At 47.9% G+C, this 18,398-nt stretch overlaps 1 protein-coding gene across 1 annotated transcript; it reads left to right on the top strand.

Annotated features, from left to right (window-relative positions):
* Positions 1–241: 241 nt before the first annotated feature.
* Positions 242–15,349, top strand: LOC117966716 (FACT complex subunit SSRP1-like; the record flags this gene model as incomplete). The annotated part of the gene is made up of 9 exons (XM_059019422.1): positions 242–504; positions 2,904–2,976; positions 6,880–7,018; positions 7,917–7,962; positions 9,097–9,238; positions 10,372–10,542; positions 12,755–12,858; positions 13,050–13,233; positions 14,624–15,349. Coding segments are annotated over 9 exons (1,185 nt in total), but the record flags the coding sequence as incomplete, so codon positions are not given.
* Positions 15,350–18,398: the final 3,049 nt, after the last annotated feature.

Raw genomic sequence — 18,398 nt, forward strand, 5'->3', positions numbered from 1 at the left:
TGGGTTAAACCAACTAGGATCTAATTGGGGTTCAGCTGGGTTCAACCAACTAGGATCTAACTGGGGTTCAGCTGGGTTAAACCAACTAGGATCTAACTGGGGTTCAGCTGGGTTAAACCAACTAGGATCTAACTGGGGTTCAGCTGGGTTAAACCAACTAGGATCTAACTGGGGTTCAGCTGGGTTAAACCAACTAGGATCTAACTGGGGTCCAGCTTGGGTTAAACCAACTAGGATCTAACTGGGGTTCAGTTGGCTTAAACTGTGTGTGTCTCTCCACAGCCACTCGGGGGCGCAGTGCATCACCTGCTCGTACAAGGCGAGCTCGGGGCTCCTGTACCCCCTGGAGAGGGGCTTCATCTTCGTGCACAAGCCCCCCCTGCACCTGCGCTTCGACGAGGTGTCCTGCGTGAACTTCGCCCGCGGAACCACGACCACGCGGTCCTTCGACTTCGAGATCGAGAGCAAGCAGGGAGGCCAGTACACCTTCAGCAGCATAGAGAGGTACTGCAATACAATACAATACAATACAATACAATACAGAGAGCAAGCAGGGAGGCCAGTACACCTTCAGCAGCATCGAGAGGTACTGCAATACAATACAATACAATACAATACAATACAGAGAGCAAGCAGGGAGGCCAGTACACCTTCAGCAGCATCGAGAGGTACTGCAATACAATACAATACAATACAATACAATACAGAGAGCAAGCAGGGAGGCCAGTACACCTTCAGCAGCATCGAGAGGTACTGCAATACAATACAATACAATACAATACAATACAGAGAGCAAGCAGGGAGGCCAGTACACCTTCAACAGCATCGAGAGGTACTGCAATACAATACAATACAATACAGAGAGCAAGCAGGGAGGCCAGTACACCTTCAGCAGCATCGAGAGGTACTACAATACAATACAATACAATACAATACAATACAGAGAGCAAGCAGGGAGGCCAGTACACCTTCAGCAGCATCGAGAGGCACTGCAATACAATACAATACAATACAATACAATACAGAGAGCAAGCAGGGAGGCCAGTACACCTTCAGCAGCATCGAGAGGTACTGCAATACAATACAATACAATACAGAGAGCAAGCAGGGAGGCCAGTACACCTTCAGCAGCATCGAGAGGTACTGCAATACAATACAATACAATACAATACAATACAGAGAGCAAGCAGGGAGGCCAGTACACCTTCAACAGCATCGAGAGGTACTGCAATACAATACAATACAATACAATACAATACAATACAATACAATACAATGCAAGCAGGGAGGCCAGTACACCTTCAGCAGCATCGAGAGGTACTGCAATACAATACAATACAATACAATACAATACAGAGAGCAAGCAGGGAGGCCAGTACACCTTCAGCAGCATCGAGAGGTACTGCAATACAATACAATACAATACAATACAATACAATACAGAGAGCAAGCAGGGAGGCCAGTACACCTTCAACAGCATCGAGAGGTACTGCAATACAATACAATACAATACAATACAATACAATACAGAGAGCAAGCAGGGAGGCCAGTACACCTTCAACAGCATCGAGAGGTACTGCAATACAATACAATACAATACAATACAGAGAGCAAGCAGGGAGGCCAGTACACCTTCAACAGCATCGAGAGGTACTGCAATACAATACAATACAATACAATACAGAGAGCACGCAGGGAGGCCAGTACACCTTCAGCAGCATCGAGAGGTACTGCAATACAATACAATACAATACAATACAATACAATACAGAGAGCAAGCAGGGAGGCCAGTACACCTTCAGCAGCATCGAGAGGTACTGCAATACAATACAATACAATACAATACAATACAGAGAGCAAGCAGGGAGGCCAGTACACCTTCAACAGCATCGAGAGGTACTGCAATACAATACAATACAATACAATACAATACAATACAATACAGAGAGCAAGCAGGGAGGCCAGTACACCTTCAACAGCATCGAGAGGTACTGCAATACAATACAATACAATACAATACAATACAATACAGAGAGCAAGCAGGGAGGCCAGTACACCTTCAACAGCATCGAGAGGTACTGCAATGCAATACAATACAATACAATACAATACAATACAGAGAGCAAGCAGGGAGGCCAGTACACCTTCAGCAGCATCGAGAGGCACTGCAATACAATACAATACAATACAATACAATACAGAGAGCAAGCAGGGAGGCCAGTACACCTTCAACAGCATCGAGAGGTACTGCAATACAATACAATACAATACAATACAGAGAGCAAGCAGGGAGGCCAGTACACCTTCAGCAGCATCGAGAGGTACTGCAATACAATACAATACAATACAATACAGAGAGCAAGCAGGGCAAGTACAGTGCAGTGTAATATAACAGTACAGAGAAGTGAAGAGATCTTAGGACATGAAACAGTTGCAGCCCCCCACGAAATCAGGGTGTGCAAACTGCGATCTCTCCTCACTCCAGTGCCCCAGGTGCCTCCACATGGAAATTATTATTATTATTATTATTATTATTATTATTATTATTATTATTGTTATTATTATTATTATTTATTTCTTAGCAGACGCCCTTATCCAGGGCGACTTACAATTGTTACAAGATATCACATTATTTTTACATACAATTCCCCTTTTATACAGCTGGGTTTTTACTGGAGCAATCTAGGTAAAGTACCTTGCTCAAGGGTACAGCAGCAGCGTCCCCCACCTGGGATTGAACCCACGACCCTCCGGTCAAGAGTCCAGAGCCCTGACCACTACTCCACACTGCTGCCCGGTTTCGTGTTGTAGTTTACTCTAGCATGAGTTTTCTTTCGTAACTCCACATTTGAAATCTCTCTCTCTCTCTCTCTCTCTCTCTCTCTCTCTCTCCTCTTTTTCAGGGAGGAGTACGGAAAACTGTTTGATTTCGTCAACGCCAAGAAACTGAACATCAAGAATCGGGGACACAAGGAGGTAAAGACATTTTATAAAGACATTTCAGAGGGCTGGATTGCATCAATATCAGGGTCTAGTGCTGTATATAATAAAGACATTTCAGAGGGCTGGATCGCATCAATATCAGGGTCTAGCGCTGTATATTATAAAGACATTTCAGAGGGCTGGATCGCATCAATATCAGGGTCTAGCGCTGTATATTATAAAGACATTTCAGAGGGCTGGATCGCATCAATATCAGGGTCTAGTGCTGTATATTATAAAGACATTTCAGAGGGCTGGATCGCATCGATATCAGGGTCTAGCGCTGTATATTATAAAGACATTTCAGAGGGCTGGATCGCATCAATATCAGGGTCTAGCGCTGTATATTATAAAGACATTTCAGAGGGCTGGATCGCATCAATATCAGGGTCTAGCGCTGTATATTATAAAGACATTTCAGAGGGCTGGATCGCATCAATATCAGGGTCTAGTGCTGAATATTATATTTTTGTTCATTTGATGTTTTATGTTCTATTTTTTTATTATTTGTCTTGTAGAAAAATAAGGTTGGTACCAGTGTTCTCGTATCTCTGCTACGGTGAGACATGCGCTCAGAAATGCATGCGTTTGAGGTTTTTGGGGTGAAACTGGTAGTTAAGAGATGAATAATAATCATAATAATCATAATTTTCACAGTGCTTGAAACTCACACTAGCCCTGCTGCTGCTGCTGCACCCAGTCCTGGGGTTCAGAGCTCCCCTCAATGAAGTCTGTTATTATTATTATTATTATTATTATTGAAAGGATCAGGAGTCGGGTGCAGCAGGGCTAGTGTGAGATTCAAGCACTCTGTTAATTAAATCTGAAATTCAGTTTTGCCTTGCAGACACGTTGATTCAGTTTTGGGTTTTTTAAATTTCTTTAATTTTGGTTTATCTTGATTTTTTTTTTTTCTCTCAATTTCTTTTCTTAAGCTCCCGCTTTTCAGTCCCCCACCTTTCACCCTCTCGCTCTCTCCTCCCTCTCCTCTCTCTCCTCTCTCTCTCCTCCCTTCCTCTCTCCTCTTTCTCTTCTCTCTACTCTCTTCTTTGTCTCTCTCCCTCTTCTATCTCTTCCTTCTACTCTTCCCTCTCGTATTTCTCTCCCTCCCTTCTCCTCGCTTCCCTCTTCTCTCCCTCCCTCCCTCTGTCTCTCCTCCCTCCCTCTGTCTCTCCTCCCTCCCCCTCTTTTCTCTCTCCTATCTCTGTTTTCTGTCCTCTCCTCCCTCTCCCTTCTTTCCTTCTCTCCCTCTTTCTCCCTCTTCCTTCTCTTCCCTCTCCTATCTCTTCCTTCTCTCTCCTCCCTCCGTCCCTCCCCCTCTCTTCTTTTTCCTATCTCTCCCTTCTCTGTCCTCTCCTCCCTCTCCCTTCTTTCTTTCTCTCCCTCTTTCTCTCTTCCTTCTCTTCCCTCGCCTAACCCTTCCTTCTCTCTTCCCTCTCCTCTCTCCTCTCTCTCTCTTGTTTTTTCTACAGTCAGTCTGTGCTGAATTGCTGGGCATGGTGTTTGCTTGTGTGATTGCATTTATAAATACACAGAACTGTTCAGGATAATTAAAATAATGTGTCCTTTTTTATCATTAATTCTGAGCTACTAAACGCTTTCCTCCATTTGTGCTGTCTGTTTTTAATCCTCGAAGTTTTCAAAAATTCTCAACGTCTTCAGTGTGAATTCAATGGCAAACGTTTCCACTAGAAGTCTTTCTCAGCGTCTTCAGTGTAAATTCAATGGCAAACGTTTCCACTAGAAGTCTTTCTCAGCGTCTTCAGTGTAAATTCAATGGCAAACGTTTCCACTAGAAGTCTTTCTCAGCGTCTTCAGTGTGAATTCAATGGCAAACGTTTCCACTAGAAGTCTTTCTCAGCGTCTTCAGTGTGAATTCAATGGCAAACGTTTCCACTAGAAGTCTTTCTCAGTGTCTTCAGTGTAAATTCAATGGCAAATGTTTCCACTAGAAGTCTTTCTCAGCGTCTTCAGTGTAAATTCAATGGCAAACGTTTCCACTAGAAGTCTTTCTCAGCGTCTTCAGTGTAAATTCTATGGCAAACGTTTCCACTAGAAGTCTTTCTCAGCGTCTTCAGTGTAAATTCAATGGCAAACGTTTCCACTAGAAGTCTTTCTCGGCGTCTTCAGTGTAAATTCAACGGCAAACGTTTCCATTAGAAGTCTTTCTCATCGTCTTCAGTGTAAATTCAATGGCAAACGTTTCCACTAGAAGTCTTTCTCAGTGTCTTCAGTGTAAATTCAATGGCAAACGTTTCCACTAGAAGTCTCTCTCAGCGTCTTCAGTGTAAATTCAATGGCAAACGTTTCCACTAGAAGTCTTTCTCAGCGTCTTCAGTGTAAATTCAATGACAAACGTTTCCACTAGAAGTCTCTCTCAGCGTCTTCAGTGTAAATTCAATGGCAAACGTTTCCACTAGAAGTCTTTCTCAGCGTCTTCAGTGTAAATTCAATGCGAAACGTTTCCACTAGAAGTCTTTCTCAGCGTCTTCAGTGTAAATTCAATGGCAGACGTTTCCACTAGAAGTCTTTCTCAGCGTCTTCAGTGTAAATTCAACGGCAGACGTTTCCACTAGAAGTCTTTCTCAGCGTCTTCAGTGTAAATTCAATGACAAACGTTTCCACTAGAAGTCTTTCTCAGCGTCTTCAGTGTAAATTCAACGGCAAACGTCTTTCTCAGTGTTAGGAGTTTAATAATCAGACACACCTGAGCTTGTTAGCTAGACACACTGGGGCTGATCAAGCTGGTAGTAAAGCCTGGACTGAGTGACACTGCTGTGCAACAGGAGTCTGCCGTGCGATTTGATGGGCGGGGTGGCGCTGTCACGCGATTTGATGGGCGGGGTCACGGGGTCACGGTGTCACGCGATTTGAAGGGGAAGCGAGGAAGTTTGGATTCTTCAAGAGAGTCGGAAAAGAGATTTTTTTTTTTTTAAAACGCTGAGAACTCGATTTCTATCGGAGGAGCGACTGAAGCAAGCAGGAAATAAAATGAAGGAATAAATTGACTTTTTAACCTAACGAAGAGCGGAGTTTTTTAAAAACTGCCGGCTTTTTTTTTTTTTTTTATAAAGAAGCTACAGCGATTTGACACAGACAGCCTGATGGAGGTTTGATTTGAAGCTGTGAGGATTTGGGGAATGGTTGTGGGTGTGTGTCTGGGGTGGGGGGTGTGTGTCAGTGCATGTGTGTGTGGGGGGGCTGGGGTGGTGTGGGGGGGGCTGGGGTGGTGTGGGGGGGGCTGGAGTGGTGTGGGGGGGTCTGGGGTGGTGTGGGGGGGGCTGGGGGGGTCTGGAGTGGTGTGGGGGGGTCTGGGGTGGTGTGGGGGGGTCTGGGGTGGTGTGGGGGGGGTGTGTGTCAGTGCACGTGTGTGTGGGGGGGCAGGGGTGGTGTGGGGGGGCTGGGGTTTTGTGGGGGGGCTCTGGGTGGTGTGGGGGGGGGCTGGGGTGGCTTCATGAATAGACTGATGAGCAGCTTGAATTGCTGGGCATTCGGTTATAATTTATAATAATCATTCTTCAGTCTCAGTGTCTCTGTGTGTGTGTGTCTCTCTCTGTGTGTCTCTGTCAAGTGTGTGTCTCTCTGTGTGGGTGTCAGTGGCTGTGTGGGGGTGTCTGTGTGTCTCTGTCAGTGTGTGTGTCTCTGTCAGTGTGTGGGTGTCAGTGGCTGTGTGGGGGTGTCTGTGTGTCTCTGTCTCTGTGTGTGTCTGTCTCTATGTGTGTGTCTGTCTCTCTGTGTGTGTCTCTCTCTGTCTCAGTGTGGGTGTCTGTCTTGGTGTGCGTCTCTGTGTGTCTCAGTGTGTGTGTGTGTGTGTGTGTGTGTGTGTGTGTGTCTGTGTCTGTTTCTGTCTCAGACTGTGTGTATATGACTGTGTGTATTATTATAATGTATTTTCAGGGTATGAAGGGAGGTGATAATGCGTACTCAGACTCTGATGATGATCAGCATGATGCTTACCTGGAGAGGATGAAGCAGGAGGGCAAGATCCGAGAGGAGGCAGCGAACGACAGCAGTGACGATTCAGGAGACGAGACCGGTGAGGAGGAGGGGCTGAGAGAGGAGGAGAGGGGAGGAGAGACTGCAGAGAGGAGAGACTGCAGAGAGGGGAGGGGCTGAGAGGAGAGACTGCAGAGAGGGGAGGGGCTGAGAGGAGGGAGGAGAGACTGCAGAGAGGGGAGGGGCTGAGAGGAGAGACTGCAGAGAGGGGAGGGGCTGAGAGGAGAGACTGCAGAGGGGAGGGGCTGAGAGGAGGGAGGAGAGACTGCAGAGAGGGGAGGGGCTGAGAGGAGAGACTGCAGAGAGGGGAGGGGCTGAGAGGAGAGACTGCAGAGAGGGGAGGGGCTGAGAGGAGAGGGGCTGAGAGAGGAGGAGAGAGTGCAGAGAGGGGAGGGGCTGAGAGGAGAGACTGCAGAGAGGGGAGGGGCTGAGAGGAGAGACTGCAGAGAGGGGAGGGGCTGAGAGGAGAGGGGCTGAGAGAGGAGGAGAGAGTGCAGAGAGGGGAGGGGCTGAGAGGACGGGGCTGGGCTGAGGGGGAGGGACGGGGCTGGGCTGAGAGGGGAGGGGCTAAGAGGAGGGGATAGACTGCAGAGAGGCTGGGCTGGTCTGAGAGGGGAGGGGCTGAGGAGAGGAGGGAGGAGACACTGCAGAGGGGAGGGGCTGACGGGAGGAGGGGAGAGACTGCAGAGGGGAGGGGCTGAGAGGGGAGGGGGAGATGAGAGGAGGGGAGAGACTGCAGAGAGGGAAGGGGAAGGAGAAAGATAGGAGATTGTTGTTTGTTTATTAGACAACTCTGAGTCCCCATCTTCATTATATTGTAATAACCTTTCTCTCTCCTCCCTCTCTCCCCCTCTCTCTTTCTCTCCCCTTGTTCTCTCTCTCCTCCCTCTCGCCCTCTCTCCTCTCGCCCTCTCTCCCTCTCTCTCTCTCCCTCTCAGATGAGTCTTTCAATCCTGGTGAAGAGGATGACGATGTCGCTGAAGAGTGAGTTTATTCTCAGATATCTCAGTACAGTGCATATCAACATAATGAGCCCACGAATCCAGAGAACCGATTGAGAACCGATCTCACAAGTTACTGAGAGGATCAGAATCTGGGGGAGTGTGGAGTCTGTCTGCCTGCCTGTCTGCCTGTCTGTCTGCCTGTCTGCCTGCCTGTCTGTCTGTCTGTCTGTCTGCAGCTTTAATGAAACTAAACTCTTTTCAGAATGTAGTAAACTAACACAGGCCCCAAGAAGAAGGGATTATATTGTAGCGTCAAACTGAACAGGATTGTGGGGCTCTGTCTGTCTGCCTGTCTGTTTGTCTGCCTGTCTGTCTGTCTGCAGCTTCAATGAAACTAAACTCTTTTCAGAATGTAGTAAACTAACACAGGCCTCAAGAAGAAGGGATTATATTGTAGCGTCAAACTGAACAGGATTGTGGGGCTCTGTCTGTCTGTCTGCCTGCCTGCCTGTCTGTCTGTCTGTCTGTCTGTCTGTCTGTCTGTCTGTCTGTCTGTCTGTCTGCAGCTTTAATGAAACTAAACTCTTTTCAGAATGTAGTAAACTAACACAGGCCTCAAGAAGAAGGGATTATATTGTAGCGTCAAACTGAACAGGATTGTGGGGCTCTGTCTGTCTGTCTGCCTGCCTGCCTGTCTGTCTGTCTGTCTGTCTGTCTGCAGCTTTAATGAAACTAAACTCTTTTCAGAATGTAGTAAACTAACACAGGCCTCAAGAAGAAGGGATTATATTGTAGCGTCAAACTGAACAGGATTGTGGGGCTCTGTCTGTCTGTCTGTCTGCCTGCCTGTCTGTCTGTCTGTGGATTTAAATCAGTACACAACCCACTTGAACTGAACACAAACACTAAAACAAATGCTTCTAAATCGCAGTCAAAATTCTGCAGGAGAAAATATAATGATGTAATCATTTCTTCTCTCTCTCATTCTCTCTGTCTGTCTCTGTCTCTCGTTCTCTCTCTTGTTCTCTCTCTGTCTCGTTCTCTCTCTCTCTGTCTGTCTCTTGTTCTCTCTCTGTCTCGTTCTCTCTCTCACTGTCTCGTTCTCTCTGTGCCTCTCATTCTCTCTTCTTTCTTTCTCTCGTTCTCTCTCTCCCTGTCTCTCTCTCTCTCTCAGGTATGACAGCAATGCCTCTGAGTCAGAGTCGAGCGGAGAGGGGGGTGGGAGCGATGACGAGGAGGAGGAGAGGAAGAAACCAGCCAAGAAACCTAAACTAGTGAAAGAGAAAGTGGAGAGAAAGCCTAGGAAGAAAGCAGAGGTGAGAGAGAGAGCGCTGACCATCTTTAAAATCCATTCTCTCACCTCTTATTAGCTTTATTAACATGATCACCGGCCCCTCCCTTTAAAGGAGCGCTGACCATCTTTAAAATCCATTCTCTCACCTCTTATTAGCTTTATTAACACGATCACCGGCCCCTCCCTTTAAAGGAGCGCTGACCATCTTAAAAATCCATTCTCTCACCTCTTATTAGCTTTATTAACAGGATCACCGGCCCCTCCCTTAAAAGGAGCGCTGACCATCTTAAAAATCCATTCTCTCACCTCTTATTAGCTTTATTAACATGATCACCGGCCCCTCCCTTTAAAGGAGCGCTGACCATCTTTAAAATCCGTTCTCTCACCTCTTATTAGCTTTATTAACATGATCACCGGCCCCTCCCTTTAAAGGAGCGCTGACCATCTTTAAAATCCATTCTCTCACCTCTTATTAGCTTTATTAACATGATCACCGGCCCCTCCCTTTAAAGGAGCGCTGACCATCTTTAAAATCCATTCTCTCGCCTCTTATTAGCTTTATTAACATGATCACCGGCCCCTCCCTTTAAAGGAGCGCTGACCATCTTTAAAATCCATTCTCTCGCCTCTTATTAGCTTTATTAACATGATCACCAGCCCCTCCCTTTAAAGGAGCGCTGACCATCTTTAAAATCCATTCTCTCACCTCTTATTAGCTTTATTAACATGATCACCGGCCCCTCCCTTTAAAGGAGCGCTGACCATCTTTAAAATCCATTCTCTCACCTCTTATTAGCTTTATTAACATGATCACCGGCCCCTCCCTTTAAAGGAGCGCTGACCATCTTTAAAATCCATTCTCTCACCTCTTATTAGCTTTATTAACATGATCACCGGTCTCTCTCTTTAAAGGAGCGCTGACCATCTTTAAAATCCATTCTCTCACCTCTTATTAGCTTTATTAACATGATCACCGGCCCCTCCCTTTAAAGGAGCGCTGACCATCTTTAAAATCCATTCTCTCGCCTCTTATTAGCTTTATTAACAGGATCACCGGCCCCTCCCTTTAAAGGAGCGCTGACCATCTTTAAAATCCATTCTCTCGCCTCTTATTAGCTTTATTAACAGTATTACCGCTCCTTTCTTCTCTGTCAGGGTAAGAAGCAGAAGGACCCAGGGGCCCCGAAGAGGCCCTTGAGCACCTACATGCTGTGGCTCAACGCCAACCGGGACAAGATCCGCGCAGAGTACCCGGGCATCAGCATCACGGAGGTGTCCAAGAAAGCTGGGGAACTGTGGAAGAACATGACCAAGGAGAACAAAGAGGTGAGGAGAGAGAGAGGGGGGAACTGTGGAAGAACATGACCAAGGAGAACAAAGAGGTGAGAGAGGGAGAGGGGGGGGAACTGTGGAAGAACATGACCAAGGAGAACAGAGAGGTGAGAGAGGGAGAGGTAGAGGGGGGAACTGTGGAAGAACATGACCAAGGAGAACAGAGAGGTGAGAGAGGGAGAGGTAGAGGGGGGAACTGTGGAAGAACATGACCAAGGAGAACAGAGAGGTGAGGAGAGAGGGAGAGGGAGAGGGGGGAACTGTGGAAGAACATGACCAAGGAGAACTGAGGTGAGGAGAGAGAGGGGGGGGGAACTGTGGAAGAACATGACCAAGGAGAACAGAGGTGAGGAGAGAGGGAGAGGGAGAGGGGGGAACTGTGGAAGAAGATGACCAAGGAGAACTGAGGTGAGGAGAGAGAGGGAGAGGAACTGTGGAAGAAGATGACCAAGGAGAACAGAGAGGTGAGAGAGGGAGAGGGGGGAACTGTGGAAGAACATGACCAAGGAGAACAGAGAGGTGAGAGAGGGAGAGGTAGAGGGGGGAACTGTGGAAGAACATGACCAAGGAGAACAGAGAGGTGAGAGAGGGAGAGGGGGGAACTGTGGAAGAACATGACCAAGGAGAACAGAGAGGTGAGAGAGGGAGAGGGGGGAACTGTGGAAGAACATGACCAAGGAGAACAGAGAGGTGAGAGAGGGAGAGGTAGAGGGGGGAACTGTGGAAGAACATGACCAAGGAGAACAGAGAGGTGAGAGAGGGAGAGGTAGAGGGGGGAACTGTGGAAGAACATGACCAAGGAGAACAAAGAGGTGAGAGAGGGAGAGGGAGAGGGAGAGGGGGGAACTGTGGAAGAACATGACTAAGGAGAACAAAGAGGTGAGAGAGGGAGAGGGAGAGGGAGAGGGGGGGAACTGTGGAAGAACATGACCAAGGAGAACAAAGAGGTGAGAGAGGGAGAGGGAGAGGGGGGAACTGTGGAAGAACATGACCAAGGAGAACAAAGAGGTGAGAGAGGGAGAGGGAGAGGGAGAGGGGGGAACTGTGGAAGAACATGACCAAGGAGAACAAAGAGGTGAGAGAGGGAGAGGGAGAGGGGGGAACTGTGGAAGAACATGACTAAGGAGAACAAAGAGGGGAGAGAGGGAGAGGGGGGAACTGTGGAAGAACATGACCAAGGAGAACAAAGAGGTGAGAGAGGGAGAGGGAGAGGGAGAGGGGGGAACTGTGGAAGAACATGACCAAGGAGAACAAAGAGGTGAGAGAGGGAGAGGGAGAGGGGGGAACTGTGGAAGAACATGACTAAGGAGAACAAAGAGGTGAGAGAGGGAGAGGGAGAGGGAGAGGGGGGAACTGTGGAAGAACATGACCAAGGAGAACAAAGAGGTGAGAGAGGGAGAGGGGGGGAACTGTGGAAGAACATGACCAAGGAGAACAAAGAGGTGAGAGGGGGGGAGGAACTCAGAGTTAGATAATTGTATTTGTAATTTCAGCAAACAATGCTGCTGTAATTATTATTATTATTATTATTATTATTATTATTATTATTATTATTATGATGAATGAGTCATTCAGCAGACGCTTTTATCCAAAGCAACTTCCAGAGACTAGGGGGGTGAACTCTGCATCATCAACAACTGCTGCTGCTTCTGCAGAGTCACTTCCAATAGGAGCTCGTTTGTTTGACGTCTCATCCTGAAGGACGGAGCACAAGGAGGTTCAGAGACTTGCTCAGGGTCACACACACACACAGGGAGTCAGTGGCTGCTGCAGAGTCACTTCCAATAGGAGCTCGTTTGTTTGACGTCTCATCCTGAAGGACGGAGCACAAGGAGGTTCAGTGACTTGCTCAGGGTCACACACACACAGGGAGTCAGTGGCTGCTGCAGAGTCACTTCCAATAGGAGCTTGTTTGTTTGACGTCTCATCCTGAAGGACGGAGCACAAGGAGGTTCAGTGACTTGCTCAGGGTCACACACACACACAGGGAGTCAGTGGCTGCTGCAGAGTCACTTCCAATAGGAGCTCGTTTGTTTGACGTCTCATCCTGAAGGACGGAGCACAAGGAGGTTCAGTGACTTGCTCAGGGTCACACACACACACAGGGAGTCGGAGGCTCAGCCGGGATTTGAACCTCCTGGTATCGAGACCCTTTCTCGAACCGCTGGACCAGAAAGCCTCACGTTTCTCTCCTTCTTTCCCGCAGGAATGGGATCGCAAAGCCGAGGAGGCCAAGAGAGACTACGAGAGAGCGATGAAGGTGTACAAGGAGAGCGGGGGGGGCACCTCCTCCACCGCCACCCCCAAAAAGTGAGGCCCGGGGAGCAGGGGTGTCCAAGATTCGATCCAAACCCAAGCTTGTGAAACTGGCTCCATTGTGGCTCCTGAGCGCAGCGGGGACTGTGTGTAAAGTATAGGGAACTTAGAGCCAAGGTGGCCGACACTGGGATGCAGTTTCCTGATATTTATTGAATTGTATTTTTTTTTTTTTTAAATCTCAGGGACAAGAAGTCCTCTTCGAAGGGGAAAGGCAGGGACAAGAAATCGAAACCCTCGTCTAAAAGTAGCAGCGCCACCAAGAGTCCGGCCAAGGCAACTGCGGGAGAGAACGAGAGCTTCAAGAGCAAGGAGTTTGTCTCGAGTGACGAGAGCTCGGGGGAATCGGACCAGGGGAAGAAGAGCGAGGTGAGGAGAGAGGAGAGGAGAGGAGAGGGGGAATCAGACCAGGGGAAGAAGAGCGAGGTGAGGAGAGAGGAGAGGAGAGGAGAGGGGGAATCAGACCAGGGGAAGAAGAGCGAGGTGAGGAGAGAGGAGAGGAGAGGAGAGAGGGAATCAGACCAGGGGAAGAGCGAGGAGAGGAGAGAGGAGAGGAGAGGGGGAATCGGACCAGGGGAAGAAGAGCGAGGAGAGGAGAGAGGAGAGGAGAGGGGAGAGGGAATCAGACCAGGGGAAGAAGAGCGAGGTGAGGAGAGAGGAGAGGAGAGGGGGAATCAGACCAGGGGAAGAAGAGCGAGGTGAGGAGAGAGGAGAGGAGAGGAGAGGGGGAATCAGACCAGGGGAAGAGCGAGGAGAGGAGAGAGGAGAGGAGAGGGGGAATCAGACCAGGGGAAGAAGAGCGAGGTGAGGAGAGAGGAGAGGAGAGAGGGGAGGAGAGGAGAGGGGGAATCGGACCAGGGGAAGAAGAGCGAGGTGAGGAGAGAGGAGAGGAGAGGAGAGAGGGAATCAGACCAGGGGAAGAAGAGCGAGGTGAGGAGAGAGGAGAGGAGAGGGGGAATCAGACCAGGGGAAGAAGAGCGAGGTGAGGAGAGAGGAGAGGAGAGGAGAGGGGGAATCAGACCAGGGGAAGAGCGAGGAGAGGAGAGAGGAGAGGAGAGGGGGAATCAGACCAGGGGAAGAAGAGCGAGGTGAGGAGAGAGGAGAGGAGAGAGGGGAGGAGAGGAGAGGGGGAATCGGACCAGGGGAAGAAGAGCGAGGTGAGGAGAGAGGAGAGGAGAGGAGAGAGGGAATCAGACCAGGGGAAGAAGAGCGAGGTGAGGAGAGAGGAGAGGAGAGGGGGAATCAGACCAGGGGAAGAAGAGCGAGGTGAGGAGAGAGGAGAGGAGAGGAGAGGGGGAATCAGACCAGGGGAAGAAGAGCGAGGTGAGGAGAGAGGAGAGGAGAGGAGAGAGGGAATCAGACCAGGGGAAGAGCGAGGAGAGGTGGGGAGAGGAGAGGGGAGGAGAGGAGAGGGGGAATCGGACATGGAGAAGAGCGAGGTGAGGAGAGGGGGAATCGGACCAGGGGAAGAGGGGAGAGGGAGGTGAGGGGAGAGGAGAGGAGAGGGGAGATGGAGAGGAGAGGAGAGGGGGAATCGGACAAGGGGAAGAAGAGCGAGGAGGGGAGAGATGTTGCTGAAATTTAAATGTTTTTTTGTTTGACTAATTTCTTCCGCCTCTTTTTTCTTGTCTCGTTCATTTGTTCTTTCCTATATTTGCTTTCTCTCTCTCTTTCTCTCTCTCTCTCTGCCCCTCTCTGTCTCTGTCTGTCTGTCTGTCTCTCTCTCTGCCCCTCTCTGTCTCTGTCTGTCTCTCTCCAGGGTTCTGATGATGAGGAGATCGCCAGCACTCCCCCCAGCTCTGCAGATTCGGGTTCGGACTGAACCAGTCCTGTGATCCCCAGAGAGTCGGGTTTACACTGAAGAACTGCAAACCAGTGCAATCCCAGTTCAGTCCCAGTTCAAACTCCTGTTTCTGTACCATTTCCATCAGCTACTTCATAAATTCAATGTAAATTCAATGGCAAACGTTTCCACTAGAAGTCTTTCTCAGCGTCTTCAGTGTAAATTCAATGGCAAACATTTCCACTAGAAGTCTTTCTCAGCGTCTTCAGTGTAAATTCAATGGCAAACGTTTCCACTAGAAGTCTTTCTCAGCGTCTTCAGTGTAAATTCAACAGCAAACGTTTCCACTAGATTCAACTCTGAAGATGCTGATAAAGACTTCTAGCAGAAACGTTTGCCATTGAATTCACAAAGTTTCTTTTTCAACATTGAGAGCTGAGCAGCACCCAGAGGCGGGTGAGATTTTTGGGAGGGTTGACTTTGTGAGCTGCGATCTCTAAGCAGAGATCCGGGGGGGGCTGGGGGGGTGGGTCAGCTGCCCACGTCTGTCTCGTTTCACACTCCTGTGCAGAATGTTTGATGGGACCTGTGACTCCTCTCATGATGTGAACGGCGAGACGCAGCTCTGCCACACTGATTTCCTGTTTGTAACCTTCATTTCTTTGTTGTTTTTTTTTTTAAATAAAGCATTTAAACACAAAATGACTTCCGGGGTGTTTTTTTGCATGTGTTTTTATTTAGATATTCAACAGAGAAAGACAAAAAGCTCCGGTATTCTCATATAGGGATAGAGAGATGTCTCTTTTTTCAATCTTTCTCTTTCTGACTTTGTTACACTCTTGGAGAACGTGAATTAACCCTTCGCCGTCCATTTATTCAACAGCTGTCAGGCGCGTCGGGGTCCTGTTTATTTCACACATGGTTTAAAGGTAATTTTATTCCCAGTAAAACAGGTTTAAAAGTCTCTGCATATCAACAGGACTCTCTGCCTCTCCAGCCCCGCTCCTTGTTCTCTGTATTTATCAGATCTCTCTCCATCGTCGCGCGTACCGATCAATCATCTCCTGATCACTCGATTTATCACCAAACTCCTCGATAACGCGATCCGACTCGTTATTTTATTACTGGAGCGTCTCAAAGCTCTGCACACGTCCGTGATGTTCTTTGAGCGCTGGATGCAGAAGCAGCCATCTCGTTTATGTCCGTGGTGACGGGACGATGCGTATTGATCTGATCCGCCTCTTTTTTTCGGCTTCTCTCTCGGCCATTGAAAGCTTTTCTCTGCTTTTTCCGGAGACAAATACGACTAGAGAGACGTGCTTGACGTCTTTTTGATGATCGGAAAGGGGAACGTTGTAAAAATCCACGCGCTGGGGCTCCCGAGTGGCGCATCCAGCAAAGGCGCTCCGCGTAGAGTGCAGGATGCGCTCTATAGCCTGGAGGTCGCCGGTTCGAGTCCAGGCTATTCCACAGCTGACCGGGAGCTCCCAGGGGGCAGCGCGCAATCAGCCGAGGGGAGGGAGGGTTCGGTCGGCCAGGGTGTACTTGTGCTCACCAGCGCCCCCTGTGGTCTGGCCGGGCGCCTGCGGGCTTGCCTGTAAGCTGCCCAGAGCTGCGCTGTCCTCCGACGCTGTAGTTATTATTTCTTAGCAGACGCCCTTATCCAGGGCGACTTACAATTGTTACAAGATATCACATTATTTTTTACATACAATTACCTATTTATTCAGTTGGGTTTTTACTGGAGCAATCTAGGTAAAGTACCTTGCTCAAGGGTACAGCAGCAGTGTCCCCCCACCTGGGATTGAACCCACGCCCCTCCGGTCAAGAGTCCAGAGCCCTCACCACTAGTCCACACTGCTGCCCTAGTTCTGAGGCGGCTGCACGGTGAGTCTGCAGCGTGTAAAGAAGCGGGCGGCTGACGGCACACGCTTCGGAGGACAGCGTGGGTTCATCTTCACCCCTCCCGAGTCAGCACAGGGGTGATAGCGGTGAGCTGAGCCTAAAAATAATTGGGCATTTCAAATTGGGGAGAAAATAATAAAAAAAACTAATTGGCAACGACTAAATTTATATATAAAAAAAAATGCAGGCACTGGTGAGGATTGATAAGGGCTAGAGTCACAGACTCAGGGTCTTCAGCTTGCTTGCTTGCTTGCTCAGCATTTATTGCCAGCTGGCAAAAATCAACTGCAAGTTGCATATTCTTGAGAAAAACAGGAAGAGCGGAATCCACGCGGACGACAGCTTCTCTCGCAAGCGACGGATGCTGGCTGAGGAATGTGAAACACTCGAACATTCTGGGAATAGCAAGCTGGAAAAAACATTTGGTTTTGTGCTGACCAGCAGTTTTCAAGGCTATCTCCGCACGGGGCGAGAGTCAGAAGCACTGCCCGTGACGTTAGGGCAGCAGTGTGGAGTAGTGGTCAGGGCTCTGGACTCTTGACCGGAGGGTCGTGGGTTCAATCCCAGGTGGGGGGACACTGCTGCTGTACCCTTGAGCAAGGTACTTTACCTAGATTGCTCCAGTAAAAACCCAACTGTATAAATGGGGAATTGTATGTAAAAATAATGTGATATCTTGTAACAATTGTGAGTCGCCCTGGATAAGGACATCTGCTAAGAAATTAATAATAATAATAATAATAATAATAATAATAATAATAATAATAATAATAGTACAAACGCTAGAGGCTTTGAGTCTGCTTGCTCTTGTTATGGAAGGTGGATTCTTGCCTGCATATGAAATAAACCGAACGCTGATGGAAGTTTTTAAATGACATCATCACTCTAATTTTCTTTTTTCAGTCTCTCAGCCTCTGTCTTTCACTCAATATTTCTCTTTCAGTCTTTCAGTTTTTCACTCAATCTTTCACTCTTAATCTTTCCCTTCCAGTCTCACTCTGTCTTTCTCTTTCAGTCTCACTCAATCTTTCTCTTTCAGTCTCACTCAATCTTTCTCTTTCTCAATCTTTCTCTCTTTCAATCTTTGTCACTCAGTCTTTCTCAATCTGTCTCACTCAATCTCAGTCTCAATATTTCTTTCAATATTTCAGTCTTTCAGTCTTTGTCTCAATCTTCTCTTTCACTCTGTTTCAATCTGTCTCAATCTTTCACTCATTCTTTCTAACTCTTTCTCTTAATCTTTCTCTAACTTTCTCTTTCAGTCTTTCAATCTCATTTCTTTCTCTCTCTCAATCTCATTTCTTTTTCAGTCTTTCAATCTCATTTCTTTCTCTTTCAGTCTTTCAATCTCATTTCTTTCTCTTCAGTCTTTCAATCTCATTTCTTTCTCTCTCTCAATCTCATTTCTTTTTCAGTCTTTCAATCTCATTTCTTTCTCTTTCAGTCTCTTTCAATCTCATTTCTTTTGCTTTCAGTCTCAATCATTTCTTTCTCTTTCAGTCTTTCAATCTCATTTCTCTTTCAGTCTCAATCTCATTTCTTTCTCAGTCTCAATCTCATTTCTTTCTCAGTCTCAATCTCATTTCTTTCTCAGTCTCAATCTCATTTCTTTCTCTCAGTCTCAATCTCATTTCTTTTTCAGTTTCTCATTTCTCTCTTTCTCCTTTGTTTCATCTTTCTAGTTTTCCTGTTCGTTCATTTTTTTTATAATCGCTTGTTTCTCGTCTCTCACTGCTGGAGGACGCTGGTTTTAAAGGAGTGCCTTCAAGCACTGGAACTGAGAGGAGGAGGAGGAGACAGAGGAAGAAAAAAGTGAAAAGGGCGGGAGGTGGAAATGGAGAGAATG

Source organism: Acipenser ruthenus, unplaced genomic scaffold (genome assembly GCF_902713425.1).
Source record: "Acipenser ruthenus unplaced genomic scaffold, fAciRut3.2 maternal haplotype, whole genome shotgun sequence".
Taxonomy (NCBI): Eukaryota; Metazoa; Chordata; class Actinopteri; order Acipenseriformes; family Acipenseridae; genus Acipenser; species Acipenser ruthenus.